The sequence below is a fragment of the Tachyglossus aculeatus genome, chromosome 12 (assembly GCF_015852505.1).
Source record: "Tachyglossus aculeatus isolate mTacAcu1 chromosome 12, mTacAcu1.pri, whole genome shotgun sequence".
NCBI lineage: Eukaryota > Metazoa > Chordata > Mammalia > Monotremata > Tachyglossidae > Tachyglossus > Tachyglossus aculeatus.
In genome coordinates, this window is record NC_052077.1 from 2,473,235 (window position 1) to 2,493,161 (window position 19,927).

Here is a 19,927-nt window from a genome sequence, read left to right on the forward strand (position 1 = left end):
CGTAGAGGCTACGCTCTTGGCCCCTTTGAATTTCTCAAACTTTCTATCAGGTCATGGGATGAGAGCGGACACAGAGCTCAAATCCTCATGCTTCAATTTAATGGCATCTCTAGAGACAATCGCATGGGACTCTAATTTATTTGTCCATATGAGTGTCCACCTCCCCTTCTAGACTGTAAGCTCCCTGTGGGCGTAGAATATGTCTACCAATTCTACCATGTCTGTTGTACGGTACTCTGCCAAATGCTCAGTACAGCGTCCTGCACAGAGTAAGAGCTTAAATGCTTAAATTACTGATTGACCTCCACGAAAAGCCCTCCAGTTACCAGCTCTAGAATCAACACGGGAGGATTAGCCAACTGCACCCTACTGCCAGATACCCAAAATGGGAAAGTTCTGTGGAGGAACGACTTTTTTTGGAAATATACCAAGTAAGGAGTTCAACTTGCTTTCCCATGAAATCATGTTGATGGATACGTTCCTTTTTGCAAACATTTTGGAGCTTGACTCATGGTTTTAGCCCTTAGCTGTCTGTTTTGTATTGAGTTTTTTTCTTCACTTCTAAGTACAGTGTCCTCTGTTCCCACTCCAGATTTTTCTTGTCTTCGATAGATATTTTTCTCATAAAAAATGGCTTTTGCTTTTTTAAAACCTTCCTTGGATTGTGATTCTTCACCTCAGGCTCCTCGTTCACTAACGTGAGAAATGGAAGGAGAGAAGCAAAAAAAAACAACCCCAGAATACTTCCGGGGCACAACGAAACTTGGCATCACTTTAAAACTACCATCGTTGATTGGCTGCCACTGAAGGGGTTGGAAGGGAAAAAGTCCCAGAATAATCAAAACAACATTTCCTGGGTTGAAAATGCTAACCATATGTTCCTCCCCGTTTTCTGAAACAGAGGACTATTACTAAGTTTTCTCAGCTAGGGAATTGATATAAATATTTTACAGTTTGGTACGCTTGGTTTATATAAAAACCTTTCCTAACATCTATTTTTATGCCTTTATTATGTTTCCACGAATGCAAGCGATTTAGTCCCCGTGGCCATATGGAGTAAACACGTATCATACCTTCTTGGGAGATGGGATCTTGGTCCATTGAAGAAGATGTCTATGAGACAAAAACGCCAGTCCTGCTTTTAATGAAGGCTCCATGAGAGGAACTCACATCCAAACTATTTTAGCACGAACACATCCAACAAACAGGAGAAACCCCACACGACCCTGCAGCAGGACGACCCACTGATTTTACATACATCTGTCGACGTGTTGGTCCTTCCCTCAGGAGCTTTGTGAGCACAGGCATCAGATTTTAGAATTAAGAAAAAGAAGACGAGGTACGGAGGAAAAAAGAGATTTTTGCCACCTTTAGAGGTCTAAATAAATCTCCCTATTATCGTTTTCCCCATCATACCTTTTAATGGTCAAAACTTGAAACTAAAAGGTAGTACCTGACAGTTTTGAAAGGTTTTGCTGTCTCTGTGAGCAGTTTGGATGTCTTCGACTGCTTCTCCTAAGGGACCCTTAGAAAACTGGCGTAATAAGAACAGCGGGTCATTGGCGTTTGTTATTTCAAGGATTCATTCATTCATTCAATAAATCGTATTTATTGAGCGCTTACTGTGTGCAGAGCACTGTACTAAGCGCTTGGGAAGTACAAGTTGGCAACATATAGAGACGGTCCCTACCGAACAGCGGGCTCACGGTCTAGAAGGGGGAGACAGAGAACAAAACAAAACATAGTAACAACATAAAATAAATAGAATAAATATGTACAAGTAAAATAAATAAATAAAGAGTAATGAGTAAAATAAATAACTAAAGGACGGAAACTTGTTGAGGTGGGTGGGCCAAGGCAAGTCAAGGGGAGAGGGAGGAAGAGGGAGAGGGATAGAGAGAGGGAGATCAGTAAGCACCAAACAAGGAAGAATGGCTTCCTGACAAACTTTGTCTTTTCCACTTGGGACTCGAGCCAAGTAGATCGCTCCCCATGAATTCGGCAAGAAGGGAATAAATCCACAAAAAGGACAGACATTAACACACACTTCTTCCTTCTGCTCTCTTTCTGTCTCTGAAAGAGATAACTGATCAGTAGAGGCTAAGGGGGTGGTCAGCTGCTCAAGGGGGAGGATGCAGAGTCCTAAACGGGTGAAACTACAGCCCTCAAAAGTCGGGAAATGCTGCCCTTGGATGTACTTTCTGGGGTTCTCAGAGCAGCAGAGGCTGAAACCCCCCGTCAGCTGCTCAAGGGGGAGGGTCCAAAGTCCTAAATGGGCGAAACCGCGGCCCTCAAAAGTCGGGAAATGCGGCCCTTGGACGTACTTTCTGGGCTTCTCAGAGCACCGTACCTTGGAAAAGTACAACAGTCAGTCAATCAAATTTAGTGAGCGCTTACTGTGTGCAGAGCACTGCCCTAAGAGCTGGGGAGAGTACGATATCACAGAAAACAGAGGCATTCCCTGTCCACAGCGAGCTTACAGTGTAGAGGGGGAAACAGACATCAACAGAAGTAATAAATTACATTTATGTACATAGGTGTTGTGGGGCTAAGAGACGGGGAGATTAATAAAGAGAGTTAGACAGGGGGACGCAGAAGGGAGTGGGAGAAGAGGAAAGGGGGGCTTAGTCTGGGAAGGCTTCTTGGAGGAGGTGGGCCTTCAATGAGGCTTTGAAGGGGGAGAGAGTAATTGTCAGATTTGAGGAGGGAGGGCGAGAGGCAGGACGCGGGCGAGAGATCGGCGGCAAGAGAGACGAGATCCAGTGAGAAGGCTGGAATTAGAGGAGCCAAGTGTGCAGGCTGGATTGTAGTAGGAGATTAGCGAGGTGAGGTAAGAAGGGACGAGGTGATTGTTTTAAAGCCAATGGTGAGGAGTTTCTGTTATGATGTGGAGGTGGAGGGGCAACGGCTGGAGGTTCTTGAGAAGAGGGGAAAGATGGCCTGAACGTTTTTGTGGAAAAATTATCTCGGTAGCACAGTTAAGTATGGCCTGGAGTGCGGAGAGACAGGAGGCTGGGAGGTCAGCAAGGAGGCTGAAAGAGTAATCAAGGTGGGATAGGATAAATAAATATTTATTCTTGGATTAATGGGGTAGCCCTGATCACAAGTGCTTACAATCTAGTGAGGGAGGCGGTCAGTAAAATAAGTTACAAACAGGGGAAGCAACAGAGTATATAAAAAAAATATATATAGGTACTCTGGGAGTAGGGATGGGATAATAATACTAATAATAATAATGGTATTTGTTAAGTGCTTACTACACTCCAAGCACTCTTCTAAGCTTTGGGGTAGATACGCGGTTATCAGGTTGTCCCATGTGGGGCTTACAGTCTTAATCCCCATTTTACAGATGATGTAACTGAGGTATCGAGAATAATAATAATAATAATAACGATGCCATTTATTAAGCGCTTACTATGTGTAAAGCACTGTTCTGAGGGCTGGGAAGTTTACAAGGTGATCCAGTTGTCCCACGGGGGGCTCACAGTTTTCATCCCCATTTTACAGATGAGGAAACTGAGGCCCAGAGGAGTTAAGTGACTTGCCCAGAGTCACACAGCTGACAATTGGCGGAGCCGGGATTTGAACCCACGACCTCTGACTCCAAAGCCCGGGCTCTTTTCCACTGAGAAATGGAGAATTGAAGTGAGTTGCCCAGAGTCACCCAGCTGACAAGTGGCGGAGCAGGGATTAGAATCCACGACCTCTGACTCCCGAGCCCGGGATTTTTCCGCTATGCCACGCTGCTTCTCTGAAAATGCTCTAAGGAAGGAATATTAATTTGCTGGTTCAGGCAATCCTGGAGGGCTGCAGACAGACTGTTGGAGTTTAGCTGTACGGAGGAAGACCTTCATTAGCTGCTTTTCCCTCCTTTTTCACTCCAAGGATGCTAGAGGTTGGGGAACCGACTAGATTAGGCGCTGCCTCAGCTGAAACTTGCCTCAGGGGCCAAACTCTCTGGAAATGCCTTTGCTAATTAGGTTAACGGTATCTACGAAGTCCTTATGTGTTAGGGGCTGGGGTGGATACAAGGTTCGTGAGATCAGGGGCAGTCGGACAATCCCTGTCCCGCATGGGGCTCACCATTTCCCTCCTCCCCTTTTTACGGATGTGGACACTGAGGTCCAGAGAGGTTAAGTGACTTGCCCAAGGTCTCGCCACCTGCCAAAGGCCTCAGGCCTGGGTCTCCTGACTCCCAGTTCCGTGCTCTCTCTCGAGGCCTGGCCGTCTCTCATAAACTGGGGGGTGATTTGTTCATGTTTAAGCCAAAAAGGATAAATAAATGACCAGGAAGGGGAAAGCCCACCCTAAAAATGGTCAGAGGAATCAATTATCCTAATTAGTGGGGCAGGCTGAAGATCATCATTCCCCTCCTCTCAATGAGGCTGGGAATCCAGGCTCCCATCACCCCGTAGCACGTGGCTAAATTTCCTTTAATTTTAATTCCTTTAAATTTCCTTGCTGGAAATTCCAGGGGGGTGGAGGAGATTCTGGGGTGCGGAGGAACAATCACAGCCCCTGGAACTGGCCTAAATGGGGGTCTCTCCCATGAAGGGAAGTTGATTTCAGCGAGAGTCTCGGGGCCCTCCACCAGTGAGCCGCTGCCTCTCTGGAAACTCAGCAGGGAATAACTACAACAATAACAACAACAACAATAATAATCATGGTATTTGTGAAGCGTTTACTATTTGCTAAGCACTGGGGTAAACGCAAGCTAGTCAGGTCCCACTTCACAGGGGAGAATAGATATTGAATCCTCATTTTTCAGAGGAGAGAACTGAAGCCTAGAGAAGTTAAGTGACTTGACCAAGGTCACACAGCAGACAAGGGGCGGCGACAGGATTAGAAGCCAGGTCCTCTGACTCCAGGCTCATGCTGCTTCTTCTAGGCCACGCTGCTTCTCAGTGTGGGGGCTGAGGAAGGTGAGGGTTGGGGGGCTGTCAGGGATTTTGGCTCTTCCCAAATTTTAGGATGGCTACCCAGCGGACTAGCTGAATACAGGCGCTCCTGGGAGGTCAAACTGGAGGGAAAATTAAAAAAAGTTGTTTGTGGCTTCCTTGCCAAGCAAATTAGCTATTCTTGGGAGGGGTGTCTAATAAAGGTTTGGCTGTCCTTGACAGTTTTACAGATGGTATCACTTAAAAAAAGAGAAATAAGTGAAGTAAACAATGCGTTAAAGCACTGACACAATAGAGGGGAAACTCATAACGGAGCATAGTAACTCTGACTATTCCATCATTTCCTCTGATTCAAGCAGGCCAAAGGAAAGCAGACAGAACCACTTACAAGCCACGCTGCTGCCCACTGCGGTAATCGAGAAATAACGAACAGCTTTTTCAAGATAAGAAATTGTACTAATACCTCGGTGGATGCTATCCTAATCATTTAGAACCATTAAGCGGGAGAGAAGGGGTGGGAGAGGAAAATAGTGCAAGGTTGTGGATGAAATGATGTCCATAGGAAAAGGGTGAAAACAGGCAGAAACAACCCTATTCTTGGAGCTGCAAAGATAATAATAATTATTATTACCTGTACATTATATTATTACCTGTATATATGTATATATGTTTGTACGTATTTATTACTCTATGCACTTATTTATTTTATTTGTACATATTTGTTCTATTTATTTTATTTTGTTAATGTGTTTTGTCTTGTTGCCTGTCTCCCCCTTCTAGACTGTGAGCCCACTGTTAGGTAGGGGCCGTCTCTATATGTTGCCAACTTGGAATTCCCAAGCCCTTAGTACAGTGCTCTGCACACAGTAAGCGCTCAATAAATACGATTGAATGAGTGAATGAATAATAATGATGGCATTTATTAAGCACTTAGTATGTGCAAAGCAGTGTTCTAAGCGCTGGGGAAGTTACAAGGTGATCAGGTGGTCCCACGGAGGGCTCAAAGTCTTAATCCCCATTTTACAGATGGGGTAACTGAAGCCCAGAGAAGTGAAGTGACTTGCCCAAAGTCACACAGCTGACGATTGTGGAGCCGGGATTTGAACCCATGACCTCTGACTCCAAAGCCCGGGCTCTTTTCACTGAGCCACGCCACTTCTCTAATAAAGACGTAGTAAGATGTGTCCAGACTCCAGGAGAGAACATTTAGAATTTCTATTTCTAATTAGTTCTCCTTTTACACTTGAATGTGTCTTATGTTGTGGATTTCATTCATTCAATCGTATTTATTGAGTGCTTGCTGTGTGCAGAGCACTGTACTAAGCGCTTGGGAAGTACAAGTTGGCAACATACAGAGACAGATTGTCTGATCAATGTGATATCAATAAAGGGTCAATAGGTTTTTAAACTTCTGGCGTGGGGGGGTTTATCTTAGAAAAGCAGTGCGGCCTAATGGAGAGAGCACAGGCCTGAGAGTCTGGAGAGCCAGTTTCTAATTCCAGTTCCATCATTTGTCTGCTGTGTCCGTTTACTGGTCTCTGCCTCAGTTTCCTCTTCTGTAAAATGGGGATTAAAACGCCTAAGTTTTCCTATTCAACCCTACTGTACTTTCCCTAGCACTGAGTGCAGTGCTCTGCACACAGTAAGCACTCAATAAATACGACTGATTGATTAATTGACCTGTTCTCCCTCCCTCCTTGATTGGGAGCGCCAGGAGGGACAGGAACTGTGCTCCATCTGGTTATTTTGTATCTACCCCAGAGCTTGGCTCACGGCCACTGCTTAAAGGCCACAATTACTATAGCCACTGTTCAGAGGGGTTCTTCAATGCCGAAAAAAAACCAAACGAATAATACAGTATTATATGCCCAATCGGTCAATCAGCGGTATTTCTTGAGTGCTTATTCTGTGCCGCGGAGAGAACATTAGTGGGCAGACCCGATCCCTCCCCTGGAGGAGCTTACAATCTATTTGGGGGGACGGCTATTGACGTAAATTACAGGTAGGGAGAACAATAGCGTTTAAAGACAAAATGTCCGTGGGAGTGGGGTGTATAACTGCATTAAAGTGAATCCGAAACCCTGCAGAGGGGTTCTATGGAGGAGGGCTTTCCCTCACACAGAACCACCCCCAGTGCAACCTTCCACACAAAGCACGTTCCTCACATCCTGCTCATTTTTTCTCTAACCGGACGCCTCCCATGACCCCCCGATCTTATTTTATTGAGCAACCTCCCAGACGTGGCTTCACGAACCCATTCCGGGAGAAGTCTGGAGGAGAGAATTGCGGAAAAATCCACAGACGGGCAGAATGCAGGTGGGACCTACAATGGTGCCCCTCAGGAGACAGAGGGAGGAGGGCATCACTAAAGAGAAGCAGAGTTGCTCCGTGGAAAGAGCCCGGGCTTGGGAGTCGGAGGTCATGGGTTCTAATCCCGGCTCCACCACTGGTCAGCTGTGTAACTTTGGGCAAGTCACTTCACTTCCCTGGGCCTCAGTTCCCTCATCTGGAAAATGGGGATGAAGACTGGGAGCCCCATGTAGGACAACCTGATTACCTTGTACCCCCCGCCCCCAGTGCATAGAACAGCACATAGTAAGCACTTAACAAATGCCATCATTATTATTATTATCTGGCCCACATAGTCCTGGAAAAGCAAAATCTGGGCCCAGGGAGACTCAAACACGGGCCCGGAAATACCGATGACCCACATACACATTTAATACAGTGCTCTGCACACAGTTAAGCGCTCAATAAATGCGACTGAATGAATGAAACAAAATAAAACCAATACCACCATAATGCGTGACTAAGGTTGCTTATTTCCCGGTCCCTTTAAGTTGTGGATGGGCTCCCATTGCTAAGCTGGAAGGAAAGTTAGCTTGTTTAGATTTCCTGCTCGAAACCAGCAGCTGTTTCTCGTTGGAGATGCCAAACATTTCGGAGGCGGGTGGAGAGGGTGTAAAAATAGAATAATTGAGCAGCTCCTCATTAGCTTAAAGTGTTACTAAAAAGAAGCTACTGTATGGGCAAAAATATTACACAGCCCAACACTTCCATTCTAATAGGGGGTTTTGACAATTATTTTCTTTTCCTCATTTCAGTTTTAGCAGCCTATCTGTATCATAAAGTCGGCACTTGCTCGTCTGGGCTGATAGAGAAGCAGCGTGGCTCAGTGGAAAGAGCCCGGACTTGGGAGTCAGAGGTCATGGGTTCGAATCCAGGGTCCCTCACATGTCTGCTGTGTGACCTTGGACAAGTCACTTAACTTCTCTGAACCTCGGTTGCTCATCTGTAAAATGGGGATTAAGACTGTGGGACAACGTCATCACCTTGTAGCCCCCCCCAGCGCTTAGAACAGTGCTTTGTACATAGGAAGCGCTTAACAAATGCCATCATTATTATGATTATTATTATTACGGAGTGTGGGGCGGTTAATCCGAAACACTTCTCTCCTCATCATCTAAGCTTTTTTATCGCCTCTGGAAATACCAACACTTAGAAAGTGGGAGTCCAGGCCCAAAGGGGGGGATTTTGGCTCACAAAGCGAGTGTGTGTGTGCATCTGTTTTCAGATGGGGTGTGGTGAAGTTGTCTCATTATCTGCCCATCAGTCCTCTTCCTCCTCTTCTGAAAGAGAACATATGGAGACCCTCTGTTTTTCCGTTGTCGGGGCGAACGGTCCTGTTACCTTTCTCCTTCGTCTACACGAACGGGGACTTCACAAATACGTAAACGGTTTCCCAAGGCTCCGTGTCCGGCCTAACTCTCCAGCCTTCCCACTAGCTGCCTGTCCCAAGAACCGGGGGAGAGAGGGAGAGAGCAGCTGTTACTGTTGTCGTTGTGAGTTAAGTGCGATCCCATGCACAGGAGGAGGGGGTTACCGCCAGTAAGCACAGCTGAAGGGGCAGGTGTGGGATTCAAGACACCGTAGAAACAGACACTGAGCCCCTGTGGTTGCTTCAGTGCCTCCTATACGGGAGGGGGGCTTGGAATGACCCCCTCCCAGGGAAATGACACCTGTGCTCACCCATGTCAACTGGACGGGAGCGTAAAGCACCCCCGTTTCAGATTTGTTTGTGTAGCAGTTGGTGTCCATCGGAATCTTTGCGTGGCGACTAATGAATGGCTCACTTTTACTCGGGAGCTAAAAGCCATCTGATGGCACTTCTAGACCGTGAGCCCGCTGTTGGGTAGGGACCGTCTCTATATGTTGCTGACTTGTACTTCCCAAGCGCTTAGTACGGTGCTCTGCACGCAGTAAGCGCTCAATAAATACGATTGAATGAATGAATGAATTATCCGGCGGAGTCAGGGGACAGGTCACGCTTGCTAATGGACAATTTTATGATGGCCAACTACGGCCAGGGATTCTTTAAGTTCGTAATTCTGTCCCAGAAGAACCAAGTGATTTTTTTTTTGAAAAGAGATGGGAAAGTTGGGAATTATACTCTTGTAAAAATTGCACTCGAAGACATCTCTATGGTTCAAAAGACATGAAATGGCTAAAGGGCTCCAGGTCAGGACTATGAAAAGACAACAAATAATACGTTTTTTAAAAAATCACGAACGGAATAGTTGCCCAACCTTAGCCATCTGAATAATAAGAATGTCAGAGCCAGGTGTGACCAAGGTTTTCTCCGAGGACAGCAAACAAAGAAAAAGACAAGACACAATGATAATCTGCACCTTAAAGTGCTTGCTAGTCACCCTACCCTCAGCCCCACAGCAATATCTGTAATTTATTCATTCATTCAGCCGTATTTATTGAGCGCTTACTGTGTGCAGAGCACTGGACTAAGCGCTTGGGAAGTCCAAGTCGGCAACATATAGAGACGGTCCCTACTCAACAACGGACTCACAGTCTAGAAGGGCGAGACGGACACCAAAACAAAATATGTAGACAGATCCGTTTCATTTCTAGCTTCGGCGCATATTCAGTTACTTGCACATAGTAAGCGCATAACAAATGCCATTATTATTTTTATTATTATTATTATTATTATTTTATCCTGGTACATCTGGGCTTCAGTAATCCTGGAAAGAGCTGGCCAACGTGGGCAGTGAGGAGCACGGTGGCCACGGAGGTGGCTAGTTTGGCAACCTCCCGCTGGTGTAAGGCGCTGAGGTGGCTCTATGCTGCTGTCGCTGCACTGAAAATGGGTTTGCCTGTAAAATGCTCGTGGGGATTTTCCAACTTGCTGCGCTCCTGCAGCCTTCCTCGCTTGTTGCATTTGGGGCCTCGGGGGGAACGTGACTGGAAGGAACACTAGCAAAAACCAGTCAGTCCATCATATTTATTGAGTGCTTACTGTGTGCAAAGCACTGTACTAAGAGCAAGGGAGAGTATAATATAACAACAGAACAAACACACTCCTTGCCCACAGTGAGACTACAGTCTAGAGGGGGAGACGGACATTAATATAAATAAATAAAATTACAGCTATGTACATTTTGGACTGTGAGCCCACTGTTGGGCAGGGACTGTCTCTATATGTTGCCAATTTGTACTTCCCAAGCGCTTAGTACAGTGCTCTGCACACAGTAAGCGCTCAATAAATATGATTGATGATGATGATGATGATGATAAGTGCTCTGGGGCTGGGAAGGGGGATGAATAAAGGGAGTGAGTTGGGGGTATTTATTTTATTTTGTTAATATGTTTGGTTTTGTTCTCTGTCTCCCTCTTCTAGACTGTGAGCCCACTGTTGGGTAGCGACTGTCTCTATATGTTGCCAACTTGTACTTCCCAAGTGCTTAGTACAGTGCTCTGCACACAGTAAGTGCTCAATCAATATGACTGATTGATTGATTGATTGATTGGAGGAGAAGGAAAAGAGGGTTTAGTCGGGAAGGAGATGTGCCTTCAGTACGGCCATGAGGGGGGAGAGTCAGTGTCTGTCGGATAGGAAGACGGAGGGTGTCCCAGGCCAGAAGCGGGCCGTGGGCGAGAGGTTGGCAGCAAGATAAACGAGATCAATACGCAGTAAGAAGGAGCGAAGCGTGTGGGCTGGGTTGTAGCAGGAGAGCAGCAAGGTAATAATAATAATAATAATAATGGCATTTATTAAGCGCTTACTATGTGCAAAGCACTGTTTTAAGTGCTGGAGAGGTTACGAGGTGATCAGGTTGTCCCACGGGGGGCTCACAGTTTTAATCCCCATTTCCCAGATGAGGGAACTGAGGCCTAGAGAAGTGAAGTGACTTGCCCAAAGTCACACAACTGACAGTTGGCGGAGCCGGGATTCAAACCCATGACCTCTGACTCCAAAGCCTGGGCTCTTTCCACTGAGCCACGCTGCTTCTCCAATAATAATAACGATGGCATTTACTAAGCCCTTACTATGTGCAAAGCACTGGTCTAAGCACTGGGGAGGTTACAAGGTGATTAGGTTGTTCCACGGGGGGCTCACAGTCTTAATCCCCATTTTACAGACGAGGTAACTGAGGCCCAGAGAAGTGAAGCGACTTGCCCAAAGTCACACAACTAACAGTTGGCGGAGCCGGGATTCAAACCCATGACCTCTTACTCCAAAGCCCGGGCTCTTTCCACTGAGCCACGCTGCTTCTCCAATAATAATAATGATGGCATTTACTAAGCCCTTACTATGTGCAAAGCACTGGTCTAAGCACTGGGGAGGTTACAAGGTGATTAGGTTGTTCCACGTGGGGCTCACAGTCTTAATCCCCATTTTACAGACGAGGTAACTGAGGCCCAGAGAAGTGAAGCGACTTGCCCAAAGTCACACAGCTGACAATTGGCGGAGCCGGGATTTGAACCCATGACCTCTGACTCCAAAGCCCGGGCTCTTTCCACTTAGCCACGCTGCTTCTTGGCGAGGTGGGAGCGGGCAAGGTGAGAGCGTGCTTTAAAGCTGATGGGAAAGGCTGTGGGACAGGGCCAGAGTCCAACCTGAGTAGCTGGTATCGACCCCGGTGCTTAGCACAGTGTCTGGCACCCAGTGAGCGCTTAACAAATACCATTCAAAAAGGGGAAAAAACAAAAAAGTGAAGTAGCTTGCCTCAGGTCAGCAGGCAAATGGCAGAGCCTGTATAATAATAATAATAATAATGGCATTTGTTAAGCGCTTACTATGTGCAAAGCACTGTTCTAAGCACTGGGGGGGTACAAGGTAATCAAGTTGTCCCACGTGGGGCTCACAGTTTTAATCCCCATTTTCCATATGAGGTAACTGAGGCTCAGAGAAGTTAAGTGACTTTCCTAAGGTCACACAGCAGACATGTGGCAGAGCCGGGATTCAAACCCATGACCTCTGACTCCAAAGCCCGGGCTCTTTCCACTGAACCTGTGAGACTGTGAGCCTAGACTGTGATCCCACTATTGGTTTGGGACCGTCTCTCTACGTTGCCAAATTGTACTTCCCAAGCGCTTAGTACAGTGCTCTGCACACAGTAAGCGCTCAATAAATACGGTTGAATGAATGAATGAATGAACCACCATGCTTCTCGAGCCAGTATTAGAGAAGCAGCGTGGCTCAGTGGGTTGGGAGTCGGAGGTCATGGGTTCTAATCCCACCTCCGCCACCTGTCTGCTGTGTGACCTTGGGCAAGCCACTTCACTTCTCCGTGCCTGTTATCTCTTCTATAAAATGGGGGCGAAGACTGTGAGCCTCTCACGGGACGACCTGATTACCTTGTATTTACCCCAGCGCTTAGAACAGTGCTTGGCACATAGGGAGCGCTTAACAAATACCATTATTATTATTGTTGTTATTATTAATAACACAGGTCCTCTGACTCCCTGGGCCTGGCCAAGCTGCTTCCAACTGATTCCTGGATTGATACAAGCCAACCCCATGAAAAAAAAAATGGATTAATCAACAGTATTTATTACCATTGGGTGCAGAGCTCTTTACCAAGTGCTTGGGAGAATGCCTAGGGACAGAAGCTACATCTAATCCCCCGCTGTCGTGTCTCACAGTGCTTAGAACAGTGCTTTGCCTAAGTAAGCGCTTCATAAATACTATCATCATCATCATCAATCGCATTTATTGAGCGCTTACCGTGTGCAGAGCACTGTACTAAGTGCTTGGGAAGTACAAGTTGGCAACATATAGAGACAGTCCCTACCCAACAGTGGGCTCACAGTCTAAAAGGGGGAGACAAAGAACAAAACCAAACATACTAACAAAATAAAATAAATAGAATAGATACGTAATACTAGTACTACCTAGTAGTATTAGTATTGTACTATTATTAGTATTAGTAATTACTAATTAGTATCGTACTACTATTAGTATTAGTAATTACTAATTAGTATTAGTACTAGTATTGAGAAGCAGCGTGGCTCAGTGGAAAGAGCCCAGGCTTTGGAGTCAGAGGTCATGGGTTCAAATCCCGGCTCTGCCAATTGTCAGCTGGGTGACTTTGGGCAAGTCACTTCACTTCTCTGGGCCTCTGCTACCTCAACTGTAAAATGGGGATTAAGACAGTGAGCCCCCCGTGGGACAACCTCATCACCTTGTAACCTCCCCAGCGCTTAGAACAGTGCTTTGCACATAGTAAGTCCTTAATAAATGCCATTATTATTATTATTACCAGAACTAGTACTGGTTCTGAGAAGCAGCGTGGCTCACTGGAAAGAGCCCGGGCTTTGGAGTCAGAGATCATGGGTTCAAATCCCAGCTCTGCCAATTGTCAGCTGGGTGACTTTGGGCAAGTCACTTCACTTCTCTGGGCCTCAGTTCCCTCATCTGTAAAAAATGGGGATTAAGACTGTGAGCCCCCCGTGGGACAACCTGATCACCTTGTAACCTCCCCAGCGCTTAGAACAGTGCTTTGCACATAGTAAGCGCTTAATAAATGCCATCATTAGTGCTAGTACTATTACAACAGAATTAGTAAACATGACTAATCCCCGCCCTCAAGGAGCTTACAGTTGAGCAGGGGAGAAAAGCCCTAAATTACTGATGGGAAGAAGCGATGGAGAACCTTAAGAACGACAGTGGTTGCGAGTACAGAAGTACTTAAGGAAGCAGGGAGTTGAAGAGTTGAAGTGGCATTCCTAAACTGGGAAGTAAAAAATGAGTCACTGAAGTCCTTTCCGTGGAGATGTGACTTCAGGAGGGCTCAGAAGCTGTGGTCTGCCGGAGATGAAGGTAGCATATCTTTACGGAATGAAGGGAAAATTGGGGATTTTTAAATTTAATGTGAAGCCCAACCATTCTTAGAAAAAACAGAGGAAAAGAAAACCCATTTAAATGCTTCAACTTGTCCTCAAAGACACCCGACTCATTAATGATGTACGCCAGCAATGGATTTGTCGGTGGATATGCAGACAGCTAGCCTATGTTGAAGCACTGGGGAGTAACGCATGGAACAGAAGCGGCGTGGCTCAGTGGAAAGAGCCCGGGCTTTGGAGTCAGAGGTCATGGGTTCAAATCCCGGCTCCGCCAATTGTCAGCTGTGTGACTTTGGGCCAGTCACTTCACTTCTCTGGGCCTCAGTTACCTCATCTGGAAATGGGGATTAAGACTGTGAGCCCCCCGTGGGACAACCTGATCAGCTTGTAACCTCCCCAGCACTTAGAACAGTGCTGTGCACATAGTAAGTGCTTAATAAATGCCATTAAAAAAAACAAAAACAGGGCAGCAGAAAAGACCACAGTCTAGATAGAAATAATACTTCATCTTGCTACCTGGAATTGGGACACTTAAAGGTAATGAGCCTTGTAGAAAATACAATTAAAACTCTCCTCTCAAAAGGCCTGTGTGATTACCTGATTAAAGTTTCCCTGAGTTCTTCGGGGGCCATAATGTTATATTTTTAACCTCTTCTTTTCCGAACAGCACTGACTTGTATTTAAACACACTTCCCGGCTGGATGTCTACAATTTCTGTTTCTCTCTCCTGTCATAATCATGGTATTTATTTGACGCAAAGTGCTAAGCACTGTGCCAAGAGCTGGGGTATGACGAGATGAGGCAGTTTCTTTCCCACACAGGGTTCACAATATAAGATAACAATAACAATAATAATTGTGGTATTTGTTAAGCGCTGTCCTAAGCCCTGGGGTGAACACAACCAAATCGGCTTGGACACAATCCCTGTCCCACACCGGGTTCCCAGTCTCAATCCCCATTTTACAGATGAGATAACTGAGGCCCAGAGAAGTGAAGTGACTTGCCCAAGGTCACCTGGCAGACAAGTGGCGGAGCCGGGATGCAGAGGAAGGCGCTCTGAGTTTATCTCCGTTTTACAGAGGAGGAAACCGAGGCCCAGAGAGGTTAAGCGACTTGACCAAAGTCACAGAGCTGGCCGGTGACCGGGTGGGATTAGAATCTAGGTCTCCTGACTTCCAATGCTCTTTCCATTAGGCCATGTTGCCCCTGGATCATTAAAGCAGCTAAAATACGTTATCCTCGATTCCCCCATCAATCAATCATTCAGTGGTATTAGCCGAGCACTTCCTAAGTAGAGGTCATGGCTTCTAATCCCGGCTTGGCCGCCTGTCTGCTGTGTGACCTTGCACAAGTCACTTCACTTCTCTGGGCCTCAGCTCCCTCATCTGTAAAACGGGGATTGAGACTGTGAGCCCCACGTGGGACAACGTGATCACCTCCCCAGTGCTTAGAACAGTGCTTGGTAGGTAGAAGTGCTTAACAAATACCCTAATAACAATAATACTAATCATCTGGAAAATGGGGATTCAATACCTGTTTCCATATTTAGACCGAGCGCCCAATGTGAGACGTGATTATCTTGTATCTTGTATCTACTCCAGTGCATGACACACAATAAGCACTTCACAAATATTGCAAATAATACTAATGGAGGGAATTGTTAAGCACTGTACTAAATCCTTTGGGTAAGTACAAGATACTCACGGCGGACACAGTCTCGGTCTCAAATCGGACTCACGGTCTAAGTATTGCTACTGCTACACTTAGTATCACTATTACTACACGGCTTTGTCCTTACCGACTGTATTATGGATTTGGCTTCCTCAGCGCTGCAGCAGAACGGGCTATCTTGTACCTGCACATTTAAACTGAAAAATAAGAACGTGATTATTAGACTAGGAGAAAGATGAATGAGAACAACAACTCTCAAAGAAAAAAAAAAACAACCCACAGTCTCTTAATCTCCGCAAGTGGAAGCCCGTTTATCATTACGGCTGCCCACTGAAAAGAAGATTTTCAGGCTTTCAGGCAAAGCTGAAAAAATATCGTACAGTATGATCTGAATATAAGTCCTTTATTGGACTCTTCAGCATTTGGCATCACATATGAAGGGTTCTTACACCCAGGAACGTGACTATAGCACTGAATGCAGAATATGAGGAAAACAAATTGTAACATAATAGTAATAACTGTGGTATCTGTTAAGATTTACTATAATAATAATAATAATGGCATTTATTAAGTGCTTACTATGTGCCAAGCACTGTTCTAAGCACTGGGAGATACAAGGAAATCAGGTTGTCCCACGTGGGGGACTCACAGTCTTAATCCCCACTGTACAGACGAGGTAAGTGAGGCACAGAGAAGTGAAGTGACTTGCCCAGGGTCACACAGCAGACACGTGGCGGAGCCGGGATTAGAACCCACGTCCTCTGACTCCCAAGCCCGGGCTCTTTCCACTAGGCCACGCTGATAAAATTTGGTGGGAGAGGGAAGCACTCTTAAAATGAGGGAACAGGAATCAGAGTCAAATCAGCCAAGTCTACAGAAGAGATACTTCTATAAACATACAGTAGAATCTAGTTGTGAAATCCCTCTTACGCTTGTTATGACAACATGCACATCCCAGACCCGGAAAATTGCTCAGGCAACGTAAACTTGGTGACTCAATCCCTCTTTGGATAACATCTGGCCAGAGCATAGGTAATTCCTCGGTCTCTTGACTACCTTTATAATCAAGTTCTGCTGTAGGACAAAACTTTTAAGTAGCTCACAGTTATTCACACACATCAGCCTTTTTTCCCCCCCTCACAAATTCTTTATTCATTGTATCATTATTTTGACCACACATCTAGAAAGTGCACAGGGACTGTTAGAGATGCCTGAGTTTCAGACGCCTGTCCCAGTGAAACTTGAAATTAACTTGATTGAAAATAATCCTGCAAGCTATTAGATTTTGCAAATGTACCAACTGCTTTTCTCTAGATTGCCCATTACAAGTATATATCTGTAGAACATATATGTGGTAGAAATTAATGCTGAAAACTTGATTAAAATCCTTCACTGTGTTCATTAGGAGTGAACAATTCAAATATCACTGGTGTAATTGGGTGATATAATAATAATATTAATGATGGCATTTGTTAAGCGCTTATTATGTGCAAAGCACTGCGGGGGGATACAAGGTGATCAGGTTGTCCCACGTGGGGCTCACGTCTTCATCCCCATTTTCCAGATGAGGTAACCGAGGACCAGAGAGTGAAGTGACTTGCCCAAAGTCACACAGCTGACAAGTGGCGGAGCCGGGATTTGAACCCGTGACCTCTGACTCCAAAGCCCGGGCTCTTTCCACTGAGCCACGCTGCTTCTGGACTGATATCTACTGGAGGTTTTCATAATGGTTTGTTGAACTGAAAAGGCCTACTCTGCCGAGTTGTATCCCGGAACAGATTGGCTAAGCAGGCAGAGGAGAGGGAATCTGCTTGGAGCAAGGAATGGGCATGGCGATAGGACATGAAGATCCTGGAATATTCTGCATAATGGCAGCACGGAGAAGGGCTCCACAACTTCCCATATCCAATATCCAATCCGGTCTTCAAAGATATTTAATGTTTAATTTTAATTAATTTATTTGTTAATAATAATTAATTATTGTTGTTCATAATTACCGTCAACACGTCATTTATTAATTTTAATTGAATTTCATAATTTTCTGCATTTAAATTTATCTAACCAGTAATCATCAAAAGGTTCTGAGTCAGACAGAACGTCCTCGATGAACACACGACCAAGTACAGTTATAATTCTGACCATCAATACTTAATGATACAAGAGCCATAAATGGTCATTAATGATTTCTAAAGTGGAGCTCAGTTTTTGTAAATTAAAAAAAAACACCAAATGGATTAGCTCTTATCGAAAGATCTAGTTACTGTGTCTCCCCATTATTTTCCTTCCTTTCCTTTTAGACTGTAAGCCCACTGTTGGGTAGGGACTGTCTCTATGTGATGCCAATTTGTACTTCCCAAGCGCTTAGTACAGTGCTCTGCACATAGTAAGCGCTCAATAAATACGATTGATTGATTGATTGATTGATTCCAGGAATAGATTTGTGAGGTAGCATGTGAATTAGCTGACTGTATTTTTCTCACTTAGTACCTCATTTAACTTTAACACACACAAAAAATCACAAGGGATATAAACGACTGTCCTGGGTGGGAAGAATGGAGAAATGAAAGGAGGAAAAATGAAACTGGATTTGATCAACTCCTTACCAATTTATAGCCCCTCCGTCAACCTTTTTGTGGAGCAAAGCTTTCCAATACTCGTGTGTGGATTTGATGACGTCAAGAGCAAAATCCTAGATTGTGGGGAGAAAAAAGTCAACACTCTGAAATAGTCTGTTGAAATGGAAAAAACAAAAGCCAAAAATATTTTTAAAGCATCCTGTGTTCATTTTAAAATGTGAATCCCTCTTGCACAAATTCTTCAAAACTCCAAATTCAGAGGTTAAGAAATCTTAAGAAATCTAATATAGAGGATTCATTTCTTTTCCTTAGGATAATAATAATAATAATGATGATGATGGCATTTATTAAGCGCTTACTATGTGCAAAGCACTGTTCTAAGCACTGGGGAGGTTACAAGGTGATCAGGTTGTCCCAAGGGGGGCTCACGGTCTTAATCCCCATTTTACAGATGAGGGAACTGAGGCCCAGAGAAGTGAAGTGACTTGCCCAAAGTCACACAGCTGACACTTGGCGGAGCCGGGATTTGAACCCATGACCTCTGATTCCAAAGCCTGGGCTCTTTCCACTGAGTCGCGCCGCTTCTCGAGGCAGCTAAGCCTTATTGTCACACAAGATCGTAACATGGCAGATTTGCGTTGAAAATGTTATTAAAATATTGGAGACTTGGGGAATCTCCAAGATCGATCTCGGCAAACTAGCCGGCACGCTTTTTACACGGTGGTTGAAAAAGTCTCTTGATTTTTCCCTATGATGCGTTTTGCACATCTCTGTTTCACTCTACCTTGTCTCCAGATTCCCACCACTCCCCGCCCTCGCCCCCAGTCCAAACAAATCAAGTAACACCGAACAAAACGCCCTGGCAGCAAATCGAATAATTCTGGCCGGGAAAGGCAGGTTGCAACAGAACCCTCTTGCCAGTTGTATTTGGCACAAAAAGAATAATAGTGATGGTATTTATTATGTGCTTTCTGGTGCCAACTCCTTTGGAAGATACAGATAATCAGATTGGATGCAAGGGCTATCCCACACGGGTCACACAATCTAAGGAGCTTGTATTTTATCCCCATTTCACAGATGAGGAAATTGAGTCACGGAGAACTCGAATGACTCGTCCAAGGTTTCCCAGCAGGCAGGTGGCTAAACCAGGCCTACGACTCTGGTCTCCCGCCACCCAGTTCCAAGCTTTTTTCCGCACTGAAGGAAAACAGCCAGCAATTATTTGTGGATCAGGACGGCTTGGGTGGCCAATCTGGGTTTGAACACACCGTGTGTATGGTGTGTTTTTAGTCAGGAAAAAGTGAGTTGAAAAATAATCTATTTTTAGTAGGGAGCCGGAGGGGATGACAGGAATACCCAAACCCAAATTGCGGAACAGACTCTTATTTCAGTGGTTATTAGACTATGGCCAGGGAGAAGGTATTCCTAGAAAAAAGGAAGGTACGTCTACACCTGCATTAAAAAAGTCGGTGTAGAGAGTTCAAGTCCAAAATTTTAAACTGCAGCGGTGGGGAACGTTGACTGAGACGACCTAGGCCAAAAGCAATTTTCCACATACTCCGTGAGCACAAACTCATACCCCTAAAAGGAAAGGCGGCCTAAATGGATGTTTCTGTAGGGTCGACACAGGGGCAAAGAAAA

At 45.3% G+C, this 19,927-nt stretch overlaps 1 protein-coding gene across 1 annotated transcript in view; it reads right to left on the minus strand.

Moving 5' to 3' along the window:
- PPA2 (inorganic pyrophosphatase 2) overlaps positions 1 to 19,927 on the minus strand; it is an 88,219-nt gene that overhangs the window by 353 nt on the left and 67,939 nt on the right. Inside the window, exons 9-12 of the mRNA XM_038754936.1 lie at positions 18,314 to 18,399; positions 15,838 to 15,907; positions 1,454 to 1,534; positions 1,074 to 1,113 (exon numbers count right to left, since the gene is read on the minus strand). Of these exons, the coding sequence (XP_038610864.1) occupies positions 1,074 to 1,113; positions 1,454 to 1,534; positions 15,838 to 15,907; positions 18,314 to 18,399 (277 nt within the window). The remainder of the gene's footprint in view (positions 1 to 1,073; positions 1,114 to 1,453; positions 1,535 to 15,837; positions 15,908 to 18,313; positions 18,400 to 19,927) is intronic.